The sequence below is a fragment of the Cricetulus griseus genome, chromosome 7, assembly GCF_003668045.3.
Source record: "Cricetulus griseus strain 17A/GY chromosome 7, alternate assembly CriGri-PICRH-1.0, whole genome shotgun sequence".
Taxonomy (NCBI): domain Eukaryota; kingdom Metazoa; phylum Chordata; class Mammalia; order Rodentia; family Cricetidae; genus Cricetulus; species Cricetulus griseus.
Window position 1 is genome coordinate 47,625,122 of NC_048600.1, and position 23,266 is coordinate 47,648,387.

General features: G+C 46.6%; 1 protein-coding gene across 1 annotated transcript in view; it reads left to right on the plus strand.

Moving 5' to 3' along the window:
- The window catches only part of Sh3pxd2b (SH3 and PX domains 2B), an 83,279-nt gene extending 74,619 nt beyond the window's left edge, over nucleotides 1-8,660 (plus strand). Inside the window, exon 13 of the mRNA XM_027425192.1 lies at nucleotides 2,744-8,660. Within this exon, the coding sequence (XP_027280993.1) occupies nucleotides 2,744-4,270 (1,527 nt within the window). The 3' untranslated portion in view covers nucleotides 4,271-8,660. The remainder of the gene's footprint in view (nucleotides 1-2,743) is intronic.
- Nucleotides 8,661-23,266: the final 14,606 nt, after the last annotated feature.

A 23,266-nucleotide genomic window follows, 5' to 3' on the forward strand; every position in this document is an offset into this window, starting at 1 on the left:
CTTTTCCCTTGAGTGTCAGTGTAATAGAGCCACACCGGCATCTTCTCTTCATTATTATCCTACTTTCCTTCCCTCACACCGTCTTAGTGATGGAGTTGAAGGCTAATGAAGGCTGTGTGTACAGCAGTGACATTAACCATATCCAGTACTACTGAGTATAATAGCATGCTGGTCACCCGTTTGTCAGTCCCGCTAGACTCACTATGTCCTACCTGTCCAGTGCATCCTTTTCTTGGAGACCTACCCTCTGATTTGCTAACGTAACACCTACCAAGTACACTCGCATGCTTTCACAAAGATAGTGCACTTTTGCTTGTTCAGGCATTAGTAATCTTGCCATTGAGTTTGCTGTTGATGTTGCTGGCATCATTCAAATGGCATAGCTCTGAGCTAAAACCCAAGACTGCAGGCCCCAGAGTTGGCCTCCCAGTGCTGAGTCCATGGCTGCTATCCCTCCTGCCAGCCCTCAGGCCTTATGACTTGTAGAGCAGTTTCTCGGGCCAGGCTTGGCTCTTCCTAAGAGGCAGGGTCTGGCAGTCCTCAGAGCCCAACTGCCTGCCCTCCACTCTCCCCTCCACCATTCACTCTCTCCAGAACCCTCTCTCCAGTCCACAGCTCTCTGCATTTGTAGAGTGAAATGATGGTCCCTGGATCTTAGGAGGGCCATGAGCATCAGGTTTCCTGTGTACAGAACCTGCTGGGGAATCGCTGGTGCTGGTTCTCTTAGGCCTGCCATACACCAAAATACCTCAGACAGACTAATTAAACACAGTGATTTACCTTCTTGTGGTGCTGGAGCTGAAGTCCAAGATGAAGGTGTGGCAGGATTGGTATCTCCTGGGACTTCTTTCCTTGATCTACCCATAGCCACCTTCGTGTTGTGGCCTCACGTGCCATCCCTTACTCTGTGTTTCCAAATCTCTTCCTTTGAAGGCACCAGTTTAGTAAACTAAAGGCTGCTCTTATGACCCATTTCCACCTGGTTACCCCTTCAAAGACCCTATCCAGATGCAAGTACATTTGGAGTGCTGAAGGTAAATGCCACATAGGGATTTTGGGGCACACTTCAGCCCATAGTGTAGTTTGTGTGCCATTCATCTCCAAAAATTCACTCAGATGATACTGGATCAAAAAGACACAGGAAACATCATATCTTAAATGACATCGCCATTTCTACTCACCATCAATCAATCCAGTGGGTATGGGCATGAGAGAGAGATGGAGAGAAGAGATGAAACTTGCATTATTCCATCAGCCTCTGTTCCCCTGGATGTTAGCATAGCATATCATAGACATAAGTGTAATTCCTGTGTTTAAGGATTGTCAATTTTCATATGGCACAGCTGCTGTAAACACCAGCCAATCTTCTAGTGTTCGGCCAAAGAAGCCAGGATCAAGGATCAAGGGTAGTTTTCCCTCTCTGTGGCTTTTGCCTTGTTTGGCATTGCAGCAGGTGGTGTTGGTGGCCTAGTCCTCCCAAGTTGACCCTGTAGCTTCCCACCTCATACAAGGGAAAAGGAATTAAAACCCAGGGTGCAGAGGGTGAATGTCAGTAAGTACCCCAGAGGTGCCTTCTGAGTTACTGTCAGACACATCTTTAAAAGGGTTCCCATCACAATCCAAAAGTGGACATGAACCTGATAGATATGGCAGTGTGCACCTTTACCCCAGTTATTCAGGTAGCTAAGGCAGGAAGATGGCTTGAGCCAGGAATTGGAAGCTAGACTGGGCAATGTAGCAATACCCCCATCTCAAAATCCAATCTGGACAAGAACCCACCTTCAGTGAGTCCTGATACAGTGTCCATAGAGGGTTGTGTTGCTTTTTCTCTTGCTGTGACAGAACACCCTGACCAAGCCAATTTACAAAGCATTTAGCTGGGGTTACAGTTTCACAGGGTTTTCTTTTTTTAATTTTTTTTATTAGTTCAAATTAGGAACAACCTTGTTTCACATGTCAATCCCTTCTCCCTCTCCCTCTCCGTCTCCCACCCCTCCCTCCTACCCCTCCCCCCCAGCCAACACCCCCTTGCCTTATCCACCCTCCACTCCCCAGGCAGGGTAGGACCCTTGACGGGAGCTCCCCAAAGTCCACCACACCATCCTGGGCTGGGCCTAGGCCCTCCCCCATGTGTCCAGGCTGAGAGTGCATCCCTTCACGTGGAATGGGCTCTCAAAGTGCCTTCTTACACCAGGGAAAAATACTAATCCACTACCAGGGGCCCCCTAGAGTTCGGAGGCCTCCTCATTGACATCCATGTTCAGGGGTCTGGATCAGTCCTGTAGTTTCAGAGGTTTTTTAAGAGTCCATGATGGCAAAGCAAAGGTGTAGCAGCAGGAACAGCTAAGAGCTCACTTCTTGATCCCCAAGCAAGAGGCAAAGAGAGAGACAGAGACAGAGAGAGAGAGAGAGAGAGAGAGAGAGAGAGAGAGAGAGAATGGAACAAATCTTTTGAAACCTGAAAGTCCGCCTGCAATGACACACTTCCTCCAACAAGGCCACATCTCTTAGTCTTTCCCAAACAGTTCCACCAACTGGGGAGCAGGTATTCAGACATGAAGAGCCTATGGGGGTCATTCTCATTCACACCGCCATACTGGTCTAGCATAGAGAGTGGGAGAATTAGCAGGGTCAGAATACAGCTTCCAGGGTACCTGTTTCATGTAGGCTCTTTCATAAATTGAGGACCCTGCCTGGGGTGTGGCATCAGACCTACTAAGTGCTTTTCCTGTCCCCCTCCTAGGTGATTGAGAAGAGCTTAAGTGGTTGGTGGTACATTCAGATGGAAGATAAGGAGGGATGGGCCCCAGCAACCTTCATTGACAAGTACAAGAAGACCAGCAGTGCCTCAAGGCCCAACTTCCTGGCTCCCCTGCCCCATGAGATGACTCAGCTTCGGCTTGGGGATGCACCTGCAATGGAGAACAATCTGGGTCCAGAAGCAACAGGGCCGTCCAGACCCTTGCCTGAGGCACCACATGGTGCTATGGACTCTGGGGTGCTGTGGTCCAAAGACTGGAAAGGGGGAAAGGCATCTTCAGACCTGTCTGCATCAGCAGGCTATGAGGAGATCTCAGACCCTACACAGGAGGAGAAGCCCAGCCTCCCTCCACGCAAAGAGTCCATCATCAAGTCCGAAGAGGAGCTGCTGGAGAGGGAGAGACAGAAGATGGAGCCGCTCAGGGGCTCCTCCCCCAAGCCTCCTGGCATGATTTTGCCAATGATTCCAGCCAAGCATGCCCCACCGGCCCGAGACAGTAGGAAGCCAGAGCCCAAACCTGACAAAAGCAAGTTGTTCCTGCTGAAAAACGACATGGGGCTAGAGTGTGGTCACAAGGTGCTGGCCAAGGAAGTGAAGAAGCCCAACCTCCGTCCCATCTCCAGGTCCAAAGCCGAGCTGCCCGAAGAGAAGGTGGAAGCCACTGCCCAGAATCCGTTCTTGAAGTCTAGACCTCAGGTTAGGCCCAAACCAACTCCTTCCCCCAAGACAGAGCCAGCTCAGAGTGAAAATCAAGTGGACATACATAACCTCAGGAGCAAACTCAGACCTGCCAAGTCCCAGGAAAAAGCCTTATTGGATGGCGAGAGCCACCATGCTGCTGGAGGCCATGACACAGCCCTCACCCGAAGCTTCCTTCCAGTGGAGGGACCTGGCCGTAGTCAGGACAGGTCTGGCAGACAGGATGGCCTGAGTCCAAAGGAGTCACCCTGCAGAGCCCCTCCCAGGCCAGCCAAGACCACAGACCCTGGGCCCAAGAATTTGCCTATGCCTGTCCAAGAAGCCACCCAACAAAGACCTGTGGTCCCACCCCGGAGACCCCCACCCCCCAAGAAAACCTCATCACCGTTGTCATGCAGGCCCCTCCCAGAGGTCAGAGGGCAACAGCGTGAATCCAATGAAAGCAGGGCTGTTCCTGCTCCAGGCCGGGCCCTCCTTGTCCCTCCGAAAGCCAAACCCTTCCTCTCCAACTCTTCAGTGGGTCAAGATGACATTCGAGGCAAAGGTGGGTCTGGGCCACGCATAGCTGGCAAGGTGGGAGAAAACAGAGAGAAAGCAGCCTCCTTCCTCAATGCTGATGGCCCAAAGGACTCACTGTACGTGGCCGTGGCCAACTTCGAAGGAGATGAAGATACCAGCAGCTTCCAGGAAGGGACAGTGTTTGAAGTTCGGGAAAAGAGCAGTAGTGGCTGGTGGTTCTGCCAGGTCCTGAGCGGGGCTCCTTCCTGGGAAGGCTGGATTCCTTCCAACTACCTCCGGAAGAAACCTTAGCTTCCCCACCCTGCCCAGAGACCCCTGCTCTCCCGGCCAGCCTCCCTCACATATTTAATACACATCTTAATTTATCAGTCTCCACATAGTTTCAAGGAAGGAGGCCATTGGATGCTGTGTCTTCCTCCCTTCCTGGGTGAGGAATGCTTGGTGCAGGGATGTCCTGTTGCCTGGGGTCTGATTCTCCTATTGTGGCATCCCCAGAAGGCTCAATAGCCACAGCCTTTGCTAGGTGGAAATCATATCAGCATCCCTCTATAGTAGCATCTATTCTCCTAGTCAATGGTATTGTCACCCAGGAACAGGACAGTGACACTCTCAGACCGCCAGAACTGAGACCTGTCACCTGGAAAGCTTCCAGACTGCACCTCAGTGCTCAGATGTGTCATAGAGGGACAGCTCGCACAGCTTGTGACAACTCGATCTAACTTCTCCATGTTTATAGAATCCCCGTAGTGGCTTTGTTCACTGTTCCCAGAATGCCTGGAAGAACTGTGTCCTCAAGGAATCAGCTTCCGGGCTTTCTGTTTCTTAGTCCTGACCAGATGCAGCTGCCCTGAAGAGGTCCTGGAGAGTCACTTGGTCATCCTGCCTCCTGTCTGTCTGCCTTGGACCATGATCAGTCCTCAAGGAGCATGCTTCACTTCACTGTTGCTGCCTCTGGTCCATCCAGGGCTTTCAAATTACAATTCCTCCCCAGTCCCTAAAACAAGAGTTCCCAAGTTTGTTTAAATAAGGACCCTTCACAAGGCGCTTGGCCTATGGATGCTTCTTTGCCCAGTAGGTGCCAAACTGACCTTGGCCTTTTGCCTTCATACCCAAACCTTCAGCCAGCCCCCACTATTCTAAAATACCCATTTTCTAGATGAGGAAGTTTGGGCTCTATAGGCTCCAGGACACACTAGCTAGGAAGAGAAGGGAGGAAGTTCGAGTCCAAGCCTGCCTGATTCCAGTATCCATATTCTTCTCCCAGAAAGGAACAAGCCAGTGGGGGAAGAGATAGGGGTTTACTGGGTATCAGGGCAGGTGGCCTGGGGGCTTCCTTGTGGTATGAACAAGGGAACAGTAGTGAGTGACTGCCCTAGACTTGTAGCTGCTTCTCCAGGGCAGGGCATACCCTGGATCCTTAGTAGCTGGCACAGAGCTTGTAGGTTGGTTCCCCGTGTACAGAAGGGGAATACTGAAAGCTGAGGCAGTATCCCTTGGTGGTTTGAAAGGGGGCTCTCTCTTGTAGCTAAGGACCAACAGATGGGTCGGTGACAAACTAAGCAGAGCAATGGTAGCCAAGACCCTGCAGTAGCCAAGACTTTTGCCCCCCAGCAGGTGTGGCTTCCTGTAAAGCAGTTTACTTTTTTAGCATGATCTCTCCTTAGAAGCCCAGGGCAGCCCTTCCCTATTTTGACTAATAGACTTAACTGAGACCTCAGGAGGTCTGCTTAGCTATTGCAGGGCTAAAATCAGGACTCAGATTTCTAGCCCCTAGCCCAGAGCAACTTGTACCTATGAACAGGTTTCCTGGAAAAGAGGGGTGGGGTTGAGAGGACAGAATCCCATCCCAAAGACCCTGTCTTTGCTCTATGCCCACCCCAGAAATCGCCCCCCCCCGTCCCTCACATACAAACACACACACTCCTTTTTTTTTTAACCTGTGCTTTGGGAACCACAAAGACCCTTTTCCAAGATGTTTGCATCTTACCTGCAGTGCCAAAGATTTTGTGCAAGCAGATCTCTTCTGCACACCCACCCTTTCCCAGCCCCTGCTCTGTGTTCCCCTGGCTCTGGTTGCTTTCCTCTAACCCATGGTGGTACCACAACTCTCTTCCTCTGCTCAGCCCCACCCCCGGAGTACTGGGCCAGGGTATGAGATACCTCCTGAGGGACATTCCTGCTTAGTCTGTACCCAATGCCTCAGGAGAAAGCAGTAGTTAGAGAGAGGGAAGGCTGAGAGAGTCTTAGCATTTCTTCAAGGCTACACACACTCCCACTGTGCAGGAAACTTCATAGTTTTTGTCTCCTTTTGAGTTTTGACACCTTCACTTGAATAGCTTTCATGAAGCTGTTTTACAGGTCTTTGAAGAAGCAAAGGGTTTTTGGGGTTTTGTTTTGTTTTGTTTTTCTTATTTGCATTTGGCTCTCTGTAAACTTTCCAGTAGTTTGCAAGTCCCCACTTTGCAACAGGTACTAGAATTTGCCTTTTGCCCTCTCCTTGTGCTAATGTGAAGTGTAGGTGTGCAAGGTGCATTCTTGTTCACTGTCCTTTTCTTGGGTCACACACACAGCCTGAAGATTCTGTGGCAAGCTCCATCAGCCATAGTGGTCATCATTGCTCTGGTCAACTGAAGTGAGTAAATCCTCGGAGCCATCGACTCACCCAGCTTCCTGTGCCTGGGGCTTAGCTTTTCAACATCCAGGGCTGTGACCAGTCCTCTGGGATGGAGCCTATGCCAGATTCCCCTCCATCCCTGCCTTGGAAAACTTCCAAGACCATGGAAGCAATGTCTAGGCCAATCACAAGTCAGATCACCAACACAAACCTGCCACCACCCCCTTAACTAGTCTTCACGTCATCCCCGTGAGATGACAAAGATCAGCCCCAATATGTAATGAATGAGAAAGTTAAGTCAAAGTTAAGAGCATGGTGGCACATCCAGACTTGTCCAGATACTGGTCACCAGCAGAAAAATATGTAGAGTCCTTGCAGACAGTCTGGTGACCCAGTTTCTGAATTTAGGTGTTGCCTCCACAACCACCTGCCAAACATTGGTCATGGGCCACATGGCCCTGCTCTCTGGCTACATTGTTTCAGCCTGAGAGCAAGTGTAGTGCCCTGACCTCTGGAGACCTGGACTTGAAAACGGCCACTTGGTAAAATGAGACTTTGCTTATATTTTCTGGCCAGAGTCACTCTTGTCCATTCATGGCCCCAGATGGAGGCCAGGGGAGGTTTGAGCTCCAGCTACTTCATATCCTGCCAGGAAATGGCTAGAGCCATGCCAGGCATTCAGTCTTTTTTAACCTCTGCTACCAGGCTTCTCCATAGAGTAGATTTCTATGGCACAGTTCTTGACATTATACTGTTTTGAACCCACTAGGGACTCGGGTAGTGGGTGGAAAGCAGGGGGCATGTGTGCCTTGGTAAAGGATAGGTGCCAGATTTCCCCAAGACTTAAGAACAGTCCAGTGTTTATCACCAAATATGTGTTCTGAATGGGAGAAAGAAACCACCTCTACCCTCTCAAAGCTGCCAACTAGAGGTGCAGTGCAGCAGGAAAGCGCTGGCCAGCATTCATGGGGCTCCTGCTCCATCCCAGCATCACATAAACAAGACCATTAATGGCTTAGCTCCTGTCCTTCCATTGAGCTCTTCAGTGCTGACATAGTCTGCACCTTGGGAAGCCTTGCCATTTCTTTGAATAGTGTGACAATTCTATTCGGCCCTTTCACTGGCTGTCTAAACTGTCCTTCAGGGTTTTTTCTGTATACTACAGACAGCCATATCCTACCACAGACCAAAGATTCCCTGAAGTCAGAGGGGTGTGGGCTGAATGGGTAGGAAATGAATTTGCATCAAGGACTGAGGCCTTGCCTTTGCTTGGAAGAATAGCTCGTAACTTGCTAGGGTTCCAGCAGCTGGACTGACCTGACCCCAAGCAGAGCTACAGAGTCAAGACAATGGTTCATACTCCTCACCTGCTCATGGACCTCCTTCTGAACAAACTTCCCACAGGCCAGTCCTTCCTGCTCCGGGGAGTGATGCCTGGTCTCCGGTGCTATCTAGTTGAGGTACCAAGCCCCTCATATGTGAGTGTTCCATCTTCCTTCTCGTCTCCATCTTATCCACAGTAAGCTAATCAGAACGAGGGCTTTCATCCTTCAAAAGACCAGACCTGGTGCCATCGCCAATGGCCTTCACTCTCATTTCTATGCTTTTAAGAGCAAAGGTGCCCCACCAGGCTTACTACAGCAATAAGCAATTCTAATGCAATGGAGGTATCCATATTATGCCTGCAATGCCTTTGTGCCCTGTAATTATTAGTAGCGCCTCTCTTACTGGGGGAATGTGATAAACCACGGTCACCTTAGCCATACACGGCTCCTGTTTCGGGACCATTGAGGAGCTAGTTGCTTCTGGCATCCCTCTAGGAACAGTGGGCTCTGAGCAGCATGGCCCATTGTGTGTGTCTGCCCACAGATGGTTCTGGGGACCCCTGGGTTCTCAGCCCTTCTCACACCCTCTAGGCTGACTGACAGATCCTGGGGTTGGCTTTTGTTTCCCATGAGTGTTTAATGTAAGGGGGCAGGGGGTGAACACCTAGCTATAGCATGTAGAGACTGTATACCATTAGACTTTTCTTTTTTACAATAAAAAAAAATGCTTGACTGGTTTCAAGCTTCATTGTGAATGTGGAGTGCTTGTGGGTTTCATTTGGCTGAAGGAGATGCATGGCTTCATGCCCCGATATCTGGACCTGAGGTCATTGCATCTGAAGAACAGAAATGAATGCAAGCTGCCTGGGCCTTGCCCAGAAACAGTCCCTGGGCCTTGACACACCTTCGGTCTTTTAAATATGATGTGGGGGGGGGGGAAAGAAAACAAAACAAAAAACAGCCTGATGGTGGTGGTGCATACCTTTAATCCCAGCACTCGGGAGGCAGAGGAATGCATATCTCTGTGAGTTCAAGGCCAGCCTGGTCTACAAAGCAAGTTCCAGGACAGCCAGAAAAACACAGAGAAACTCTGCCTCAAAAACGAAACAAACAAGCAAACATAAAAACACAAGGGAAAGCCACCTTATAGTTGCAGGGTATCTTAGTTGTGCCTGAAGATTGGAAACGTCACAGGTCCAGGGTGTATTGCTCCTGCTGGCACTGCTTTCTGGTGAGCAGGGGTACAGGAGTAGGAAAAGCATGTAGCCATCGTTGGGTACAGGACACCCAGGTTCTCTGTTCACAAGAGAGATTTATTAGTTTCTCAAAGGCAGAACCAAGGCAAAGTCTCGGGAGAAAACCCAAGAACATTTGCCACCCTCTGACCTAGTGTTTGTGGTCCTTCCATCTTATCTTTTTTCATAAAATATAAGTATACAAAGTGTGTTTATGGAATATCTACATCCCAGCATGACCTGAGAAAGTGTTCTGTGGCCAATTCTATTTGGTTAAACTTAAATGAGGACCCTTCCATGTCCCCTGGGCACATAGATGCACTGGCAATGGAAGATAAGGAGAAAGGTGCACAAATGCCTGATGAAACTTAACCCAGTGTTTCCAAAATGTATTTGATGAGAGTCTTGTTGTTCATGAGACATTTTTAAATGCTACACAGAACAAACTCTGCTGCTTCAGGGCCTGTGCTAATCATTTACAATGTCATAGTATCCTGTAGCACCTGTGTCCCTATCTGAAGCCACCAGCCTTCATGCTCATGTCCTGCCCCCACAGAGCAATATGGACAGGATCGGGGGTCAGGGCTTCTATTTAGAAAAAAACAAACAAACAGATTCACAGATTTTTTTTTCCAGAACCCTCCAAATGCTCACTTGGAGAGCCCTGCAGAAGTTCCTCAGAGCAGGTTCTAGAGGATTGAAAACACTTGCCTTGAGAGTGGGTAGTGACCTAATGATCCTGGAGAGCTGGACTGGGCTGCACTCAGGCTGCTGTGAGCATGCACTTGCTACAGCCCCTTCCTTGGGTTTACGGTGGCACATTACACAGTCATGTGTAATTTACCACGTTGTACCAGATTGCCTTGTCCTGCCTTAATAGAAGAGGAGGTACCTAGTCTCACTGCAACTTGATATGCTGTGCTGGCTGATATCTGTGGGATACCCGCCTGTATCTGAACAGTGGAGGAAAAGTGGATGTGGCAAGGAGTTAGGGGGAGGAGCTGGGATGAGGAGAGGGAGAGGAAACTTTGGATGGAATATAAAAACAAAAATATAAATAACTAAATAAAGCAAAATGTTATTAGGCCTATCTATACAACACCAATTAAGGCAGTGTGATCACTTTGAAAAGGATATAGCTCAGTGGGTAAAGGTGCTTACAGCAACCCCAGTGACCTAAGTTCCAGGCTAGACCCACATGGTAGAAGGAGAGAGTTGAGTAATACAAATGCAAGTTTTCCTCTGACCTCCATCCATGCACCCTGGCTTAAGCATGTACCCACAGAAACACATGCACATCACACACACATGCACGCACACACAAAATAAGTAAATAAAAAGGTAATAAAAACTTTTTTTAAAAATTTACCATGTTGAGCCGGGCATTGGTGGCGCATGCCTTTAATCTCAGCCTTCGGGAGGCAGAGGCAGGCATATCTCTGTGAGTTCGAGACCAGTCTGGTCTACAAAAGCTAGTTCCAGGACAGCCTCCAAAGCCACAGAGAAACCCTGTCTCGAAAAAAAAAAAAAAATTACCATGTTGGCTTGTTCCAGTGCAACTCAGTGGCATTATGCGCATTGTTAACACAGCCATCAGCATCTGTCCACAGAACTTGTTCATGCAACTGGAATTCCATACCCATTAATACAATTCTCTGTTCTTTCCTCCCCAGGGTCCCAACTCCCATTCTACCTTCTGTCTCTAAGTACTGACTCTCTGGGTACCTCACATAATTAGAGTCATACGGCCGTCCTTTTGTGACTGGCTTGTTTTACTTAACAGTGTCCTCATGGTCTGTCAGTCTGTAGTAAACATCAGAATTCCTTTCCCTTTTAGGGCTAAATAATAACACTTTATGTCTCAGTTACCACTTTCTTTAGCCACTTATCAGGTTGCTTCTGACTTTTGGCCATTGCGAATAATGCCGATATGGATACTAGTGTGAAGCCAGGTACATGACTCACACCTGTCACCCCAGCATGCAGGAGGCTGAGGCAGCCAAGGCAGGCTGATTGCCAAGGGTTTCTTGCAGAGGATACAAGGTCAATTCCCAGCAACCAAGTTGGGCAGCTCATAATCCCTGTGACTCTAGAGGATCTCCTGCCCCTGGCATCCACTGAGACCTGCACAGACACACGCAAATATAAATTATAAAAACAAAATAAGTCTTTAAAAAGCAAACTAGCAAGATGGCTCAGCAGGTAAAAGAGCTTGACACATAAGCCTGGTGAGGTGACCTCATGAGTTCGATCCCTGGAACCCACAGAAAGTGGAAGGAGAGAACCAAAATTGCCCTCTGACATTCACATGGGCACTATGGCACACAAATGAGTGCTCATGTGCATGGAATAAAGATTTTGTTTTTGTTTTCTGAGACAGGGTTTCTTTGGGTAGCGATGGCTGTCCTGGAACTCCCTCTGTAGACCAGGCTGGCCTCAAACTCACAGAGATCCTCCTGCCTCTGCTTCCTGAGTACTGGGACTACAGGCATGAGCCACCACTGCCTGGCTCTAAAGTTTCATTTTTAAAAGTGGGCCAATACCTGCTGAGGTCTTTGCTTTCATTTACAATTATTGGATCAATGGTGATTCCATATGCTGATGGGATGTATACTTCTAGGTGCACTTGTGCAGAGGCCAGAGGACAACGTCAGGTATCTTCCTCTGTCCCTCTCTATCTTATTTTTTTGAGACAGTGCCTCTCATTGATACAGGAGCTCACTCATTTTGGCTAAGCCAGAGCCAATGAGCTCTTAAGGTCTGCCTCTTTCCATCCCAAAGTGCTGGGATTACAGGAGCACTAGCTGGTCTTCAGAAGACTTGAGTTTGGATTCCAGCACCCAGACAGCCACTAACAATCTTCTGAAACTCCATCTTCTGGCTTCCCAGAGCACCGGGCACAAACATGGTGTGCAGAAATATGTGCAGGCAAAAAAAAAAAAATACGGGGGCTGGAGAGATGGCTCAGAGGTTAAGAGCGCCGACTGCTCTTCCAGAGGTCCTGAGTTCAATTCCCAGCAACCACATGGTGGCTCACAACCATCTGTTATGAGATCTGGTACCCTTTTCTGGTGTGCAGATGTACACAGAATGTTGTATAGATAATAAATAAGTAAAATCTTAAAAAAAACATACACATAAGTATTTTTTAAAAATATGACCACCTTTAGGAGATACTGCACAGCACTCAACTAAGAGTGTACCTTAACAACAACATTAACAGCATTGATGTTGCTACTTATCTCCTATATATATATATATATATTGTGTGTGTGTGTGTGTGTGTGTGTGTGTGTGTATTCACATATATATGTGTGCATATATTAGGCCCCTCATCTTTGCTGCAGTTGTCTCCCTATACACACTGACAGATGGAGCCTTAGTGGGGCAGGTGCTTGGAGTCTGTCTTTCTAGATATGGTGTACTGTGAGACTCATCTTACTCTAATGGAAATGTTGGGGAAGCTTTGGTAAGATGGCATGCATTTTACTCTCATTTGGCACAAACATAACACTTTGGCATGAAATCACGCTTGAATCTTTTCAGTGATAGGTTGCTTGCCTGGTGCACATGTGGCACTAAGTTCCTTCTCTAAAGCTGTAAAAAGAAAAAGGAAAGAATGTCACCATTCTCACTGGGAAGTTTTTCCTGACCCTTGCTTAGCCATGTAAGCCTGGGAAAGAACATGCAGACTCCCCAGCTGGAAACTCTTTGAGGGACCTCCCTCCTTTCTGTGGTTCCCTCTCTACAGGGCAGAGGGAGACACAGGAGCCTGGGCAAGTCCTGGGCAGAAATGCCAGGCCACCCAGGTTTACTTTGGAATAGAACTGGCTCCCCAGTGACACACATCAACTGTGTGGCAGGACAGATAGATAGACAGACATGAAGCTCCTCCTGCAGTTTCCTCCACACCCCTAAATAGACAATAGGAACTAGAGTGGAGACTAGAGTTGGGCAACTTAATCAGTGAGTTATTTCACACATCACCATATGAAAACAAAGAACAATATGTCTTGCAGCAGAATACAAGGCTGACCTAAAATTTTAAGATAAAACTACAGATTTCAGAGAAAGCTTTGGTGGGCTGCTTGAGGCCAAGCCCCGTCACCAGGCTCAGAAGGGAAAATGAGGCAGGAAAGAGAGAGCCAAGCAGTCCATCACTAGGCCACAAGCAATTGGCAGGCATGCTCTCCAGGTGTGTTCTACTGGCTGGGTGCACTGTCAGTCCAAACTAGACTCCACCCAGCATGCTCAGGAAAAAAGTGATGGTCACAAGGGCTACTGGCCCTCCTGGCTAGTGAAAGAAGGTTTGTTTATAAAAGCAAATTCTTCCAAGAAACGGGGGCTTCTCAAAACTTTTTCAACTAAGGGCTGAAGAGAGGCTCAGTCAGTAAAGTGCCTGCCATACAAGCATGAGGATTTAGTTCAGATCTCCACATTAAATGCCTACCGTGGCAATCCATTGCTGGGGAGGAGGAGGCAAGCTGATATCCGGCCAACTAGCCTCGTCCGAGCCTCAGGTCCCAGGGAGAGATGGTGTCTCAATAAATGAGGTGGACAGCCCCTGAGGAACAATGCCCAAGATGGTACTGTGGCCTCCAAATGCACACATGTGCATGCACACCACACATATGTCCAAAATCATCCCCTGCCACCCACCCATACACACACACACACACACACACACACACACACACACACACACACTTCTTCAGATGGACTTGGTGGCATGTGCCTGTAATCCTAGAACTCAGGAGGGAGACACAGGAATATTGCTGCAAGTTAGTCTTATATATATACTTATATATAAACTGAGTTCCAAGCCAGACAGGGCTATGGCAGGAGATACTATCTCAAAACAAACAAAGACATTTCAGTCCTTCTGCTCCCATGGCAGGAGAGTGAGGCCAACATCTCTAGTAAATAGTACCTGTATTTAATTGCCTTTTATCTTAACCCTTGGCAAGTTTTTAGTTAAGGAATATATGTTTTAGAGGGAAGAGGCACTGAGAATTTCTTCATCCCCAGGACATACTTCAGATGTTCAGAACCAGGACAGGAACAGAAGAGACCATCAGACCATCTCATCTGAAAAAGCCTTTGACAAAATCCCTAACCCTAACCCCTTCATGATAAAGGTCTTGGAGAGATCAGGGATACAAGGAACATACCAAAATATAATAAAAGCAATATATGTTGGTTACAAGCCAACATAAAATTAAATGGAGAGAAAAGACCATCAGAGAGTAGCACCTACTTCCTCTTTCCTTCCCTCCCTCTCTTCTTTTCTCTCTCCCTCCCCCCTCTCTTTCTTTCTTTCCTAGACAGGGTCTCACCGCGTAGCCCTGGCTGATCTGTAACTGCTGTATAGACCAGGCTGGCCTTGAACTCAGAGATCTGCCTGCCTCTGCCTCCTCTGTACTGAGATTAAAGGCTTGAGATACCCACTCAAGTCTTTTTCTTCTTTTAATCACTTTATTTTTTGAAATGAAGTTTCTCAGTGAACCTGAAAGCACATCCATTGAGCTTGACTGGCTGGCCAGTGAGCTTCAGGGATCTGCCTGTCTCCAGCCACCTGAGGCTGGGGTTACAAGCCTGTGCTGCCATGCCTGGCCTTTAGCTTGCGTCTGGAGATCTGACCTTGGGTCCTTGTGTTTGTGTGGCAGGCACTGTACTGGCTCAGCCATCTCCCCATCTTACATATGAAAGCACTTTCAGGAAGGTGTGGGTACAAGACCACCGGCTCACATGGCCAGTGAGTATTTTACTCATCAGTTATCTTTCCTACTGGGCTGAAGACAAAGAGGCACTGTGGAGATTGCAAGGGGCTTTGCTGACAGGGAGACCAGTAAAGAAGCCTTCCTCTAAAGACAGCCTCTGTCTGCCCATGGGAGATGCCTAGTACTGTGTCCATTAGAGGCAGAGCTTTCCCCACCCCTCCAACAGGGAGTCAGTAACATCTGCTGAGAACATGCTCTTGGCTGGGCATTTATTTCCCTTGTACACACATCAGCTAGGAATGCAGGTCCCCTGTGGAGGCCTCTCCTCTCTGGCCCAGCAGACTCAAAGGCAGACAGATTTCCTGCCTCTTTCCAAGGCTGCCTTGGAAAGAGAGGCCTGGGCTTGGAGCCTGTGTGAGTGACCCTGGAACTTCCACTTGTGTGCCTGGGAGTGCAGAACAACCATCTTCATTCTGGAGTCTTCTCTATCTAGGTCAGGCTGTGGCTAGAAAGCTGGGGAGAGTAAGGTGTGTCTGTAGTATAGCCAGGAAGCCCTGTTACCATGGACAGGTGACTCTGTGGGAGGTTGTAGGACAGCAGCAAATAAATAAATAAATAAATAAATAAATAAATAAATAAATATGACTGAGAGGCACAAAGCAGGAAAGAGGAATCGGTTTGTACAAAACTTGAAAGGCCAAAGCCCAGTGCATGATGGCATCATTATTAAAACTTAACCTCAGTGGCCCTGTCCCAATCACTGTTGTTCCCACATGCCACCTGTACTAGTATTTTTCAATATTGTATTTTAAATAGATTAATTTAGGCATTAAATGTGTCACTTTGACAGGAAGCTTTATATCCAGGTATCCAGGACAATGATTGGAAAACTGTGTATACTTTTCCATAAATTGGGGGGGGGGGGGATAAGTACAGTGAAAATGATCTGGCTCATGTTTCAGCCAGGGGGTTAGTTGCATATTAAGGCTTCTGACTCTGAGGTCTGTTCCTTCTCTGTCAAAGGACAGGGAAGTTAGCACACTCTAGGAGGTGTTAAAGGCAAGTTAACACCAAATGCAGATTGTACACATCATTAAAACAAAAGAATGGCAGGATCACTGCAAAGTCATAACTGCTCAGTAACCCAGCACCAACGCACGCATTTTGAAAATGTCACCGAATTCACCTGCCCACACTTTAAAATATGTTGGATTTATTTCCATGTCATGGTCAGTTCTAGAGAGCAAGAGCAAAGCAACCAGAGACTGATGTAGTAGAAAATGAGGCAGAGGAAAGTGGCTCTCTGGAAGTCAGCAGGGCAGCCGGGGGTAACAAGTATATTCAAAATCTCCAAGTGACAAATGAACAGGACAGACCCACTTAAATCACCTTTTCTGGGTTGAGATGTAAGTATTCAGTGAAGTCTATGGTTGAGATAATTTTTATTTTAATTGAAATTATTTGACTACCTTTTCACAATGCCACTTAATTAAAATAAGACTTTTTCAACTCTTTGTGTCAAAGGAAACAAAATGAGAATTCTTTAGCTCTAGCATATGTTACACTGCACTGTGATCCTGTTATTTATGTGACTGTCACCTCCACCAGACTGGGACCCTCTAGGCAAAGGTCTCCTGTTACTACTTTTCTCCATTTCCAGCATATGTGGAAGAGACTTGGCTTATCACCTCCTACAGTGTTTGCTGCATGAATAGACCCAGGTGGGAGGAAGTGGGCGAAGGAAAAAGGAATCAAGAAAAACCCTAGATTGCTTCTGGTTTGTTTTCTTAGCATGACGTGGGAGTTAAACTGAGGTTAACAGACCTGAGATTTGGGCAGTAGAAAGTAGGCAGTGACAGTACCGGCACCATTGGGTTAGCATCAAGATTACACTCATTGGCAGGGCTGCAGTGATCCACACAGTGCTAGGACACAGCAAACAGTTGATGAAGGCTGCCATTACTATCATGACTGTATGGTAGGTTGTAAATAACTTAGCCTTTTCAATGCGATTAATAAAATTAGCTTACACAAAATTAGCCTGTAAGGACATACATTGCATATACATGATGAGTCTCTTAGGACCCAGAATTACTTTGGTGTGCAGATTTGAAATATTTGCATATACACAATAAGAGATGTTAGGGAAGGTACCATGCCTCACATAAAATTCATTCATGGTTCATCTACACATAGTCTGATGGCAATTTTATTTTACTTTAAAAAATTTGTTTCCTTTGTTTTTCAATTATTTTTATTTGTGTGTGTCTACTCGTGTATGTGGTTTATCTGTGTGATGTATGTGTACATGTGTGTGCAGCTGTATGTCCTTGAGGAGGATGTTGGTTGTCCTGTTCTATCCCTCTCTGCCTTATTTCTTTGAGATAGAGTCTATCTTAGTTTAATTTCCTGTTGCTGTGGTAAAACACCCTGACAGAGCAGCTTAGGAGAAAATGCATTATTTGGCTCACAATTCAGGTACAGCCCATCATTGCAGGGAAGTCAAGATAGCAGGAACTTGAAGCAGCTGGGTCACCCACAGTGCATCCATGGTCAAGAACAGTGAATTGAGGCCGAGCGTTGGTGGCACACGCCTTTAATCCCAGCACTCCGGAGGCAGAGGCAGGCAGATCTCTGTGAGTTCGAGGCCAGCCTGGTCTCCAGAGTGAGAGCCAGGATAGGCTCCAAAACTACACAGAGAAACCCTGTCTCAAAAAACAAACAAAACAACAACAACAAAAAAAAACAAACAAACAGTGAATTGATATTTGCATTGTATTTAGCCTCTTCTCCACACTCGCACAGCCCAGGATAAAAACTTGAGAAGGAAAAGGTTTATTTGGCTCATGCTTCTAGGTCACACTACTCATCACTGAAGAAAGTCAGGGGAAGAACCATGGAGGCACACTGCTTCCTGGCTGTCTTAGCTATGGTTTCAATTACTGTGAAGAGACGCCATTGCCACAGAAACTCTTATAAAGGAAAACAATTAACTGAGGTGGCAGCTTACAGTTTCAGAGGTTTAGTCCATTATATCAGGGTATGGCCGTTGGGAGAATGACTTGTACAGGCAGACAAGGTGCTGGAGGATTCTATATCTTGATCCAAACCAACAGGAAGTGAACTGAGACACTGGGCAGTATCTTGAGCGTGTAAGATACCTCAAAGCCTGACTCCACAGCGACACACTTCCTCCAACAAGACTATATCTACTCCAACCAGGCCACACCTAATAATAGTGCCAATTCTTTTGTGGGGACATTTTCTTTCAAACCACCACACTGACCAGCTCTCTGGCTCACTCATAGGTTCATGCTTAGGAAGCTTTCTTAGACAACCAGGATTACCAGCCTAGAGATGGTGCCTCCCACGGTGGGCTGGGCCCTTTTGGGTCAACTAATAATCAAGACTACATGCCCATAGGCCAATATGATCTAGGTAATTCCTCAGAGACTTTCCTTTCAGGTGATTCCAGAGTGTATCAAGTTGACAAAGCTAAGTAGGACACACAAGCCCACAGAATGGTATAGCGCACAGTGGGTGGTTCTTCCCACATCAATTAATGTAATTAAGATAATCTCTCATGGACATTCTCAGAGGCTCTTCTCCCAGGTGGTACTAGACTGTGTTGAGTCAACAATTAAAAATGTCACCAGGTTTCTCACTGAACCTGGAGCAAGGCTGGTGGCCAGCAAACCCCAGTGATCAGCATGTTTCCACCACCGTCAGCCCTACTCCCAACACACACCCAGTTTTTTTAAATGGGTGCTTGGAGCTTGAACTCAGAACCTCATGCTTGTACAGCAAGTGTTCTTACCCACTTAGTCATCTCCCCACCTGCCTCCTAGTAACAGGAAATGGTGTTGTGGTGTGGAATTTCCCAGTTGTGGCATCATGTCAGCGCTCAAGAAGTTTATGACTTTATAGTATTTCAGGTTTCAGACTTCACGGCAGGAATGTCAAGCGACTGTACCTGTGCGTGTGTGCATATGCATAATGAGTGAACTGTTGTTTGTATGTAGTGGAGACTTGTGAGTTTTCCCTTCAGCCATTTAGATAGAACCAGCTTCACTCATCAAATGGCATGGGCATGTTACCTAGATCTAGCCATAGAACTCAAGCCATGCTGGTAGGACTTGATCCTAGGGCCTTTGCTGCAGAGTTTAATGGGGGGAAAGACTTTTATTTTCACCTTTTTACATAGGGTCTCACTATGTATGTAGCCCAGGCTGGACTTACATTGATCATTCTTGCCTGCCTCAACTTCCCACTTGCTGCCATGCTGGCTGAGAGCTTTTGCTTCAAGGTCTATTAAGCTGGCAGGATTTAGTCTGCATGCTGTCGCACTGTCATTTCTAGGACAGAGCTTGCCTGAGAAAAGCTGAACCTGAGAAAAAGCTTGCCTGAGAAAAGCATAGTATCTGAGAGAGACTGTGTAAAACTCTGGTCTAGCTGTGCTGGAGATCAATCGATGCATCTGTGATAGGTTGCTTTTTCTTTAGTTAGTTTGAGTTGAGTTTCTGTCACCAGTCACCAAAGAGCCATGATAAACACAGAGATTTCGATTATCTTCAATCTTTTGGTTTTTGGACCAGACCCATTTGGAGATTACAAGTTGTACCAATTCAGTCCAATAATTGTGCAATAAGGGTACAGTGGGAATGCGTGGAGGAAACAAGGGCCATGAGATGAAAAGGACAATCTCTGCCCTGGAGTTCACTTCTAGAAGGGCCTATACACAAAACAACTGTGCTTTGTAGTTGTGCCATAACGCTCCTGGGTAGACTGAGCACAGTGGAGAGCACAAGGCTGGAGATGTAGCTCAGAAGAAGAGTGCTTGCCTTGCCCACACAAGGCCTGCCAGTCTCAACACTGCCAAAAACCAAAAACAACAACAACAAACACCAACCCAATAAACAACAGGTGTAGTAGCTTGCATTTATAGTTCCAGCACATGGGAGGTGGAGGCAGGAGTTCAAGACCTACCTCACTGCATAGCATGAATTTGAAGGTAGCACGGGCTACATGAAAACCTATCTCAAAAAAACCCAAAAACAAACAAAGCAAAGCAAAACCAGGAGGTAGGAAGAACACATCTACTATGGTATTATCTAGATGTGTGTTAGTGAGTGCAAGGATTTGCATTTAATAGTGTTCTCTGGCCTGGGTTCTGAAAGCCATTCTCAGGATTCCTACTTCAATCAGATTGTAATCACACTCAGCTAGTGTATTCCAGTGTTGCCCCTTTCGGAATGAGACGGGCTTCCTGCCAGCTTAGTGTTTGTGCAAGCCCGCCATGTGAATGGATACCTTAGCTCCTCCAGGAGCAGGGCACACAGTGGGTGCAGACCCTGTGGAGATCATGGCTGTGGCTCTCTGCCCTATCATCAGATAGGTGTGAGTTTCCAGATGGGCAAACTCTGAGGTGCGGGTTGCATGTTGGCCTTGCTTGCTTTTGAAAGAACCGGAACACCAAGCCCTTCTCCCCTAGAGTGCCAGCACACACGGTGCCTGGGTCTCTTCTGCCTCAGCTGCTTCAGTTGCCTCTCAGTTGCCCCACTTAGCACTCCAGGGGAGTTCTTTACCAGCTGTATATATCACTTTCCTCTGCCTGTGACCAAAAGCCTAGCAACAAGCAGCTTAAGGAGGAAGGGATTATCTTAGTTTGAGTAGGGTGTAGTCCACCCTGGCAGAGAAGGCTTGGCAGCACATGGCCCAAGACAGTATGAGTGTGAGGGAGCTGCTTGCTACATGGCATGGACCAGGGAACAGGGAAATCTGGCTAGAGGTGGGAGGAAACACAGCCCTGAAGGCCTGCCTCAGCAATTCTCTCCCTCCAGCAAGACCTTACCCTAAAAGTCTCACAGCCTTCTAAAACAGAGACACTCTCTTGATCAAGGAAAATCAGTTTTATGGAGATATTTCTATTCAGTTAATTTACATTTAAAGTTTACAGCTCTGGGCTGGGGACATAGCTCCATTTGGCATGTGCCTAGCTAGCATATATGAGGCTTAAAAAGTAATGTGTATGATCTGATGTTGTTGATAGCTTTTCTGTGTAATGTAGGGTGATGGCTGATCCTGGTTGTCAACTTGACACACCTAGGAAGAGGGAACCTCAACTGAAAAATTGCCTCTGTCAGATAGGCTCGTAGGCAGGTCTGTGAGGTATTTTCTTTTCCTGATTTTTTTGTTTTTGTTTTTTTTGTTGTTGTTGTTGTTGTTGTTGTTGTTGTTTGAAATAAGGTTTCTCAGTAGCTATAGAGCCAGTCTTGGAACTCACTCTGTAGTCCAGGCTGGCCTGGAACTCACAGAGATCCACCTGCCTCTGCCTTCAGAGTGCTGGGATTCAAGGCATTAGCCACCACTGCCCATTGAGGTGTTTCTTGATGGCTGATGGATGTGAGAGGGCCCATCCCACTGTGGATGGTAACATCCCTAGGCAAGTGGGTCTGGGCTGTATAAGAAATGTAGCTTGAACATGAGCCTGGAAGCAAGTCAACAAGCAGTGTTTCTTCAAGGTCTCTGCTTCAGTTCCTACTTCAATTTCCCTCAATGATGGACTGTAATCTCTAAGCCAAATAAACCTCTACCTCCCCCAAACTGTGTGTATTACAGCCACAAAAAGCAATAGATACATAATTTCTTTTCTTTTCTTTTCTTTTTCCTTTCAAGAAAGTTTCTCTGTGTAACCCCCCGCTGCCCTGAAACTCACTCTGTGGATCAGGCTAGCCTCAAACTCAGAGATCTACCTGCCTCTGCCACCAAGTACTGGGGTTTAAGGCATGTGCCACCACTGCTGTAATTTTACATTATTTTCAACATTCAGCAAGAACAACAACAACAACAAAAAAAAACTCACACCCATTAGCAGTTATTTCTCCTTTCTCTGCACCCACTGATCTGCTTTTTGTTTGTTTAGACTTGACTGCTTTTGAACACGGCTCATCACTGGAGTAAGTCACATGGGAAGTAGTCTTAGATGTGTATAATGGGATCTGTGAGGCCAGTAGGCTGAATGAAGTAGGAGGATCACAAGTCCAAAACCAGCCTGAACTACAAAGCAAGACCCTGTCTCAAAAAAGCCAAAAGGTAAATAAATAAATGAAAAACTGGGTGGGTGACCTTTTGTGACTTGCTTCTTTTCCAAAGCATGGTATTTCAAGGCTCATTCAAGTTGTGGTGTTGCTGGCAAGACCGTGGTTGGTTATCTCTCATCATTCAAATGGCATTTGGGTGGTTTCCACCTTTTGGTTAACCTGAGTATAGCTGCTATGAATACTCATGTGTAAGTTTTTGCGTAGACTCATCTCTTTCAGTTGTCTTGGATATAGTCACAGAAATGGAACTGCTGCTTCACAGAGCAACTATAAATGTAACTTTGAGGAATTGCCAAACTCTTTTGCAAAGAAGCGGTACCCATTTTTATTAGTCCCAATGATGTTTTGGGATTCCAATTTCACCAGATCCTTACCAACAGTTGTATTGTTCATTTATGTCTTTAATTTTAGACATCATAATGTGTTTAAAATGGTATCTCATTGTAGTTTTGATAAACTTTTTCTTTTTTAAAAACAGATTTCTTTTTATTCTGTGTATGAGTGTTTTGCCTGTATGTCTGCATACCACATGCATGACTGTGGCATCAGAGGCCAGAACAGAGTATCTGATCTCCACTGGAATTACAGATGTTTGTGAACTACTATGTAGGTGCTGGGAATCAGACCAGGGTGCCCAGAAAGAGCAGTCACTCTTTTTATTTATTTATTTTACTTACTTATTATTTTTTTTTTTTGAGGCAGGATTTCTCTGTGTTGCCCTGATGTCCTGGAACTGACTCTGTAGACCAGGCTGGCCTCAAACTCAGAGAACGCACTGCCTCTGCCTCCTAGTGCCAGGATTAAAGGTGTGTGCTACCACTGCCCAACTTTTTCTTTAATCTCCACATTAATTTTTGAGACAAGCAGGTGTGTGGCCTATTGTTGAGGCCTATTATCCTTTTTTGATGGCGCCAATTCATTTGTTTTGTGTTGTTGTTGTTTGTTTTCAATCCTTTCTGCATCCCCCCTACTCCCCGCCAGCTCTCTTTGCACTACGGTTCCCCTTGCTGTTTATGTAGCATCTAAGAAACCACCACCTAGCCCTGGGTCATAGAGAGTGACCCCTCTGATTTCATCTAAGACTCCTATGGTTTTAGCTTTTCTTTTTACATCTTTGATTCATTTTGGCTTAGTTTTTATCTCTGATGTGACACAGGAACTCAACTTCATTCTTCTGCACAAGGAAATCCAATTACCCTTCTGTTGTTTGTTGAAAAGGCTATTCATCCCTCACTGGATTGTCTTGGCTCTTTGTGGCTGCTTGATTGCCCACAAACAACAGGGCTTTCTTCT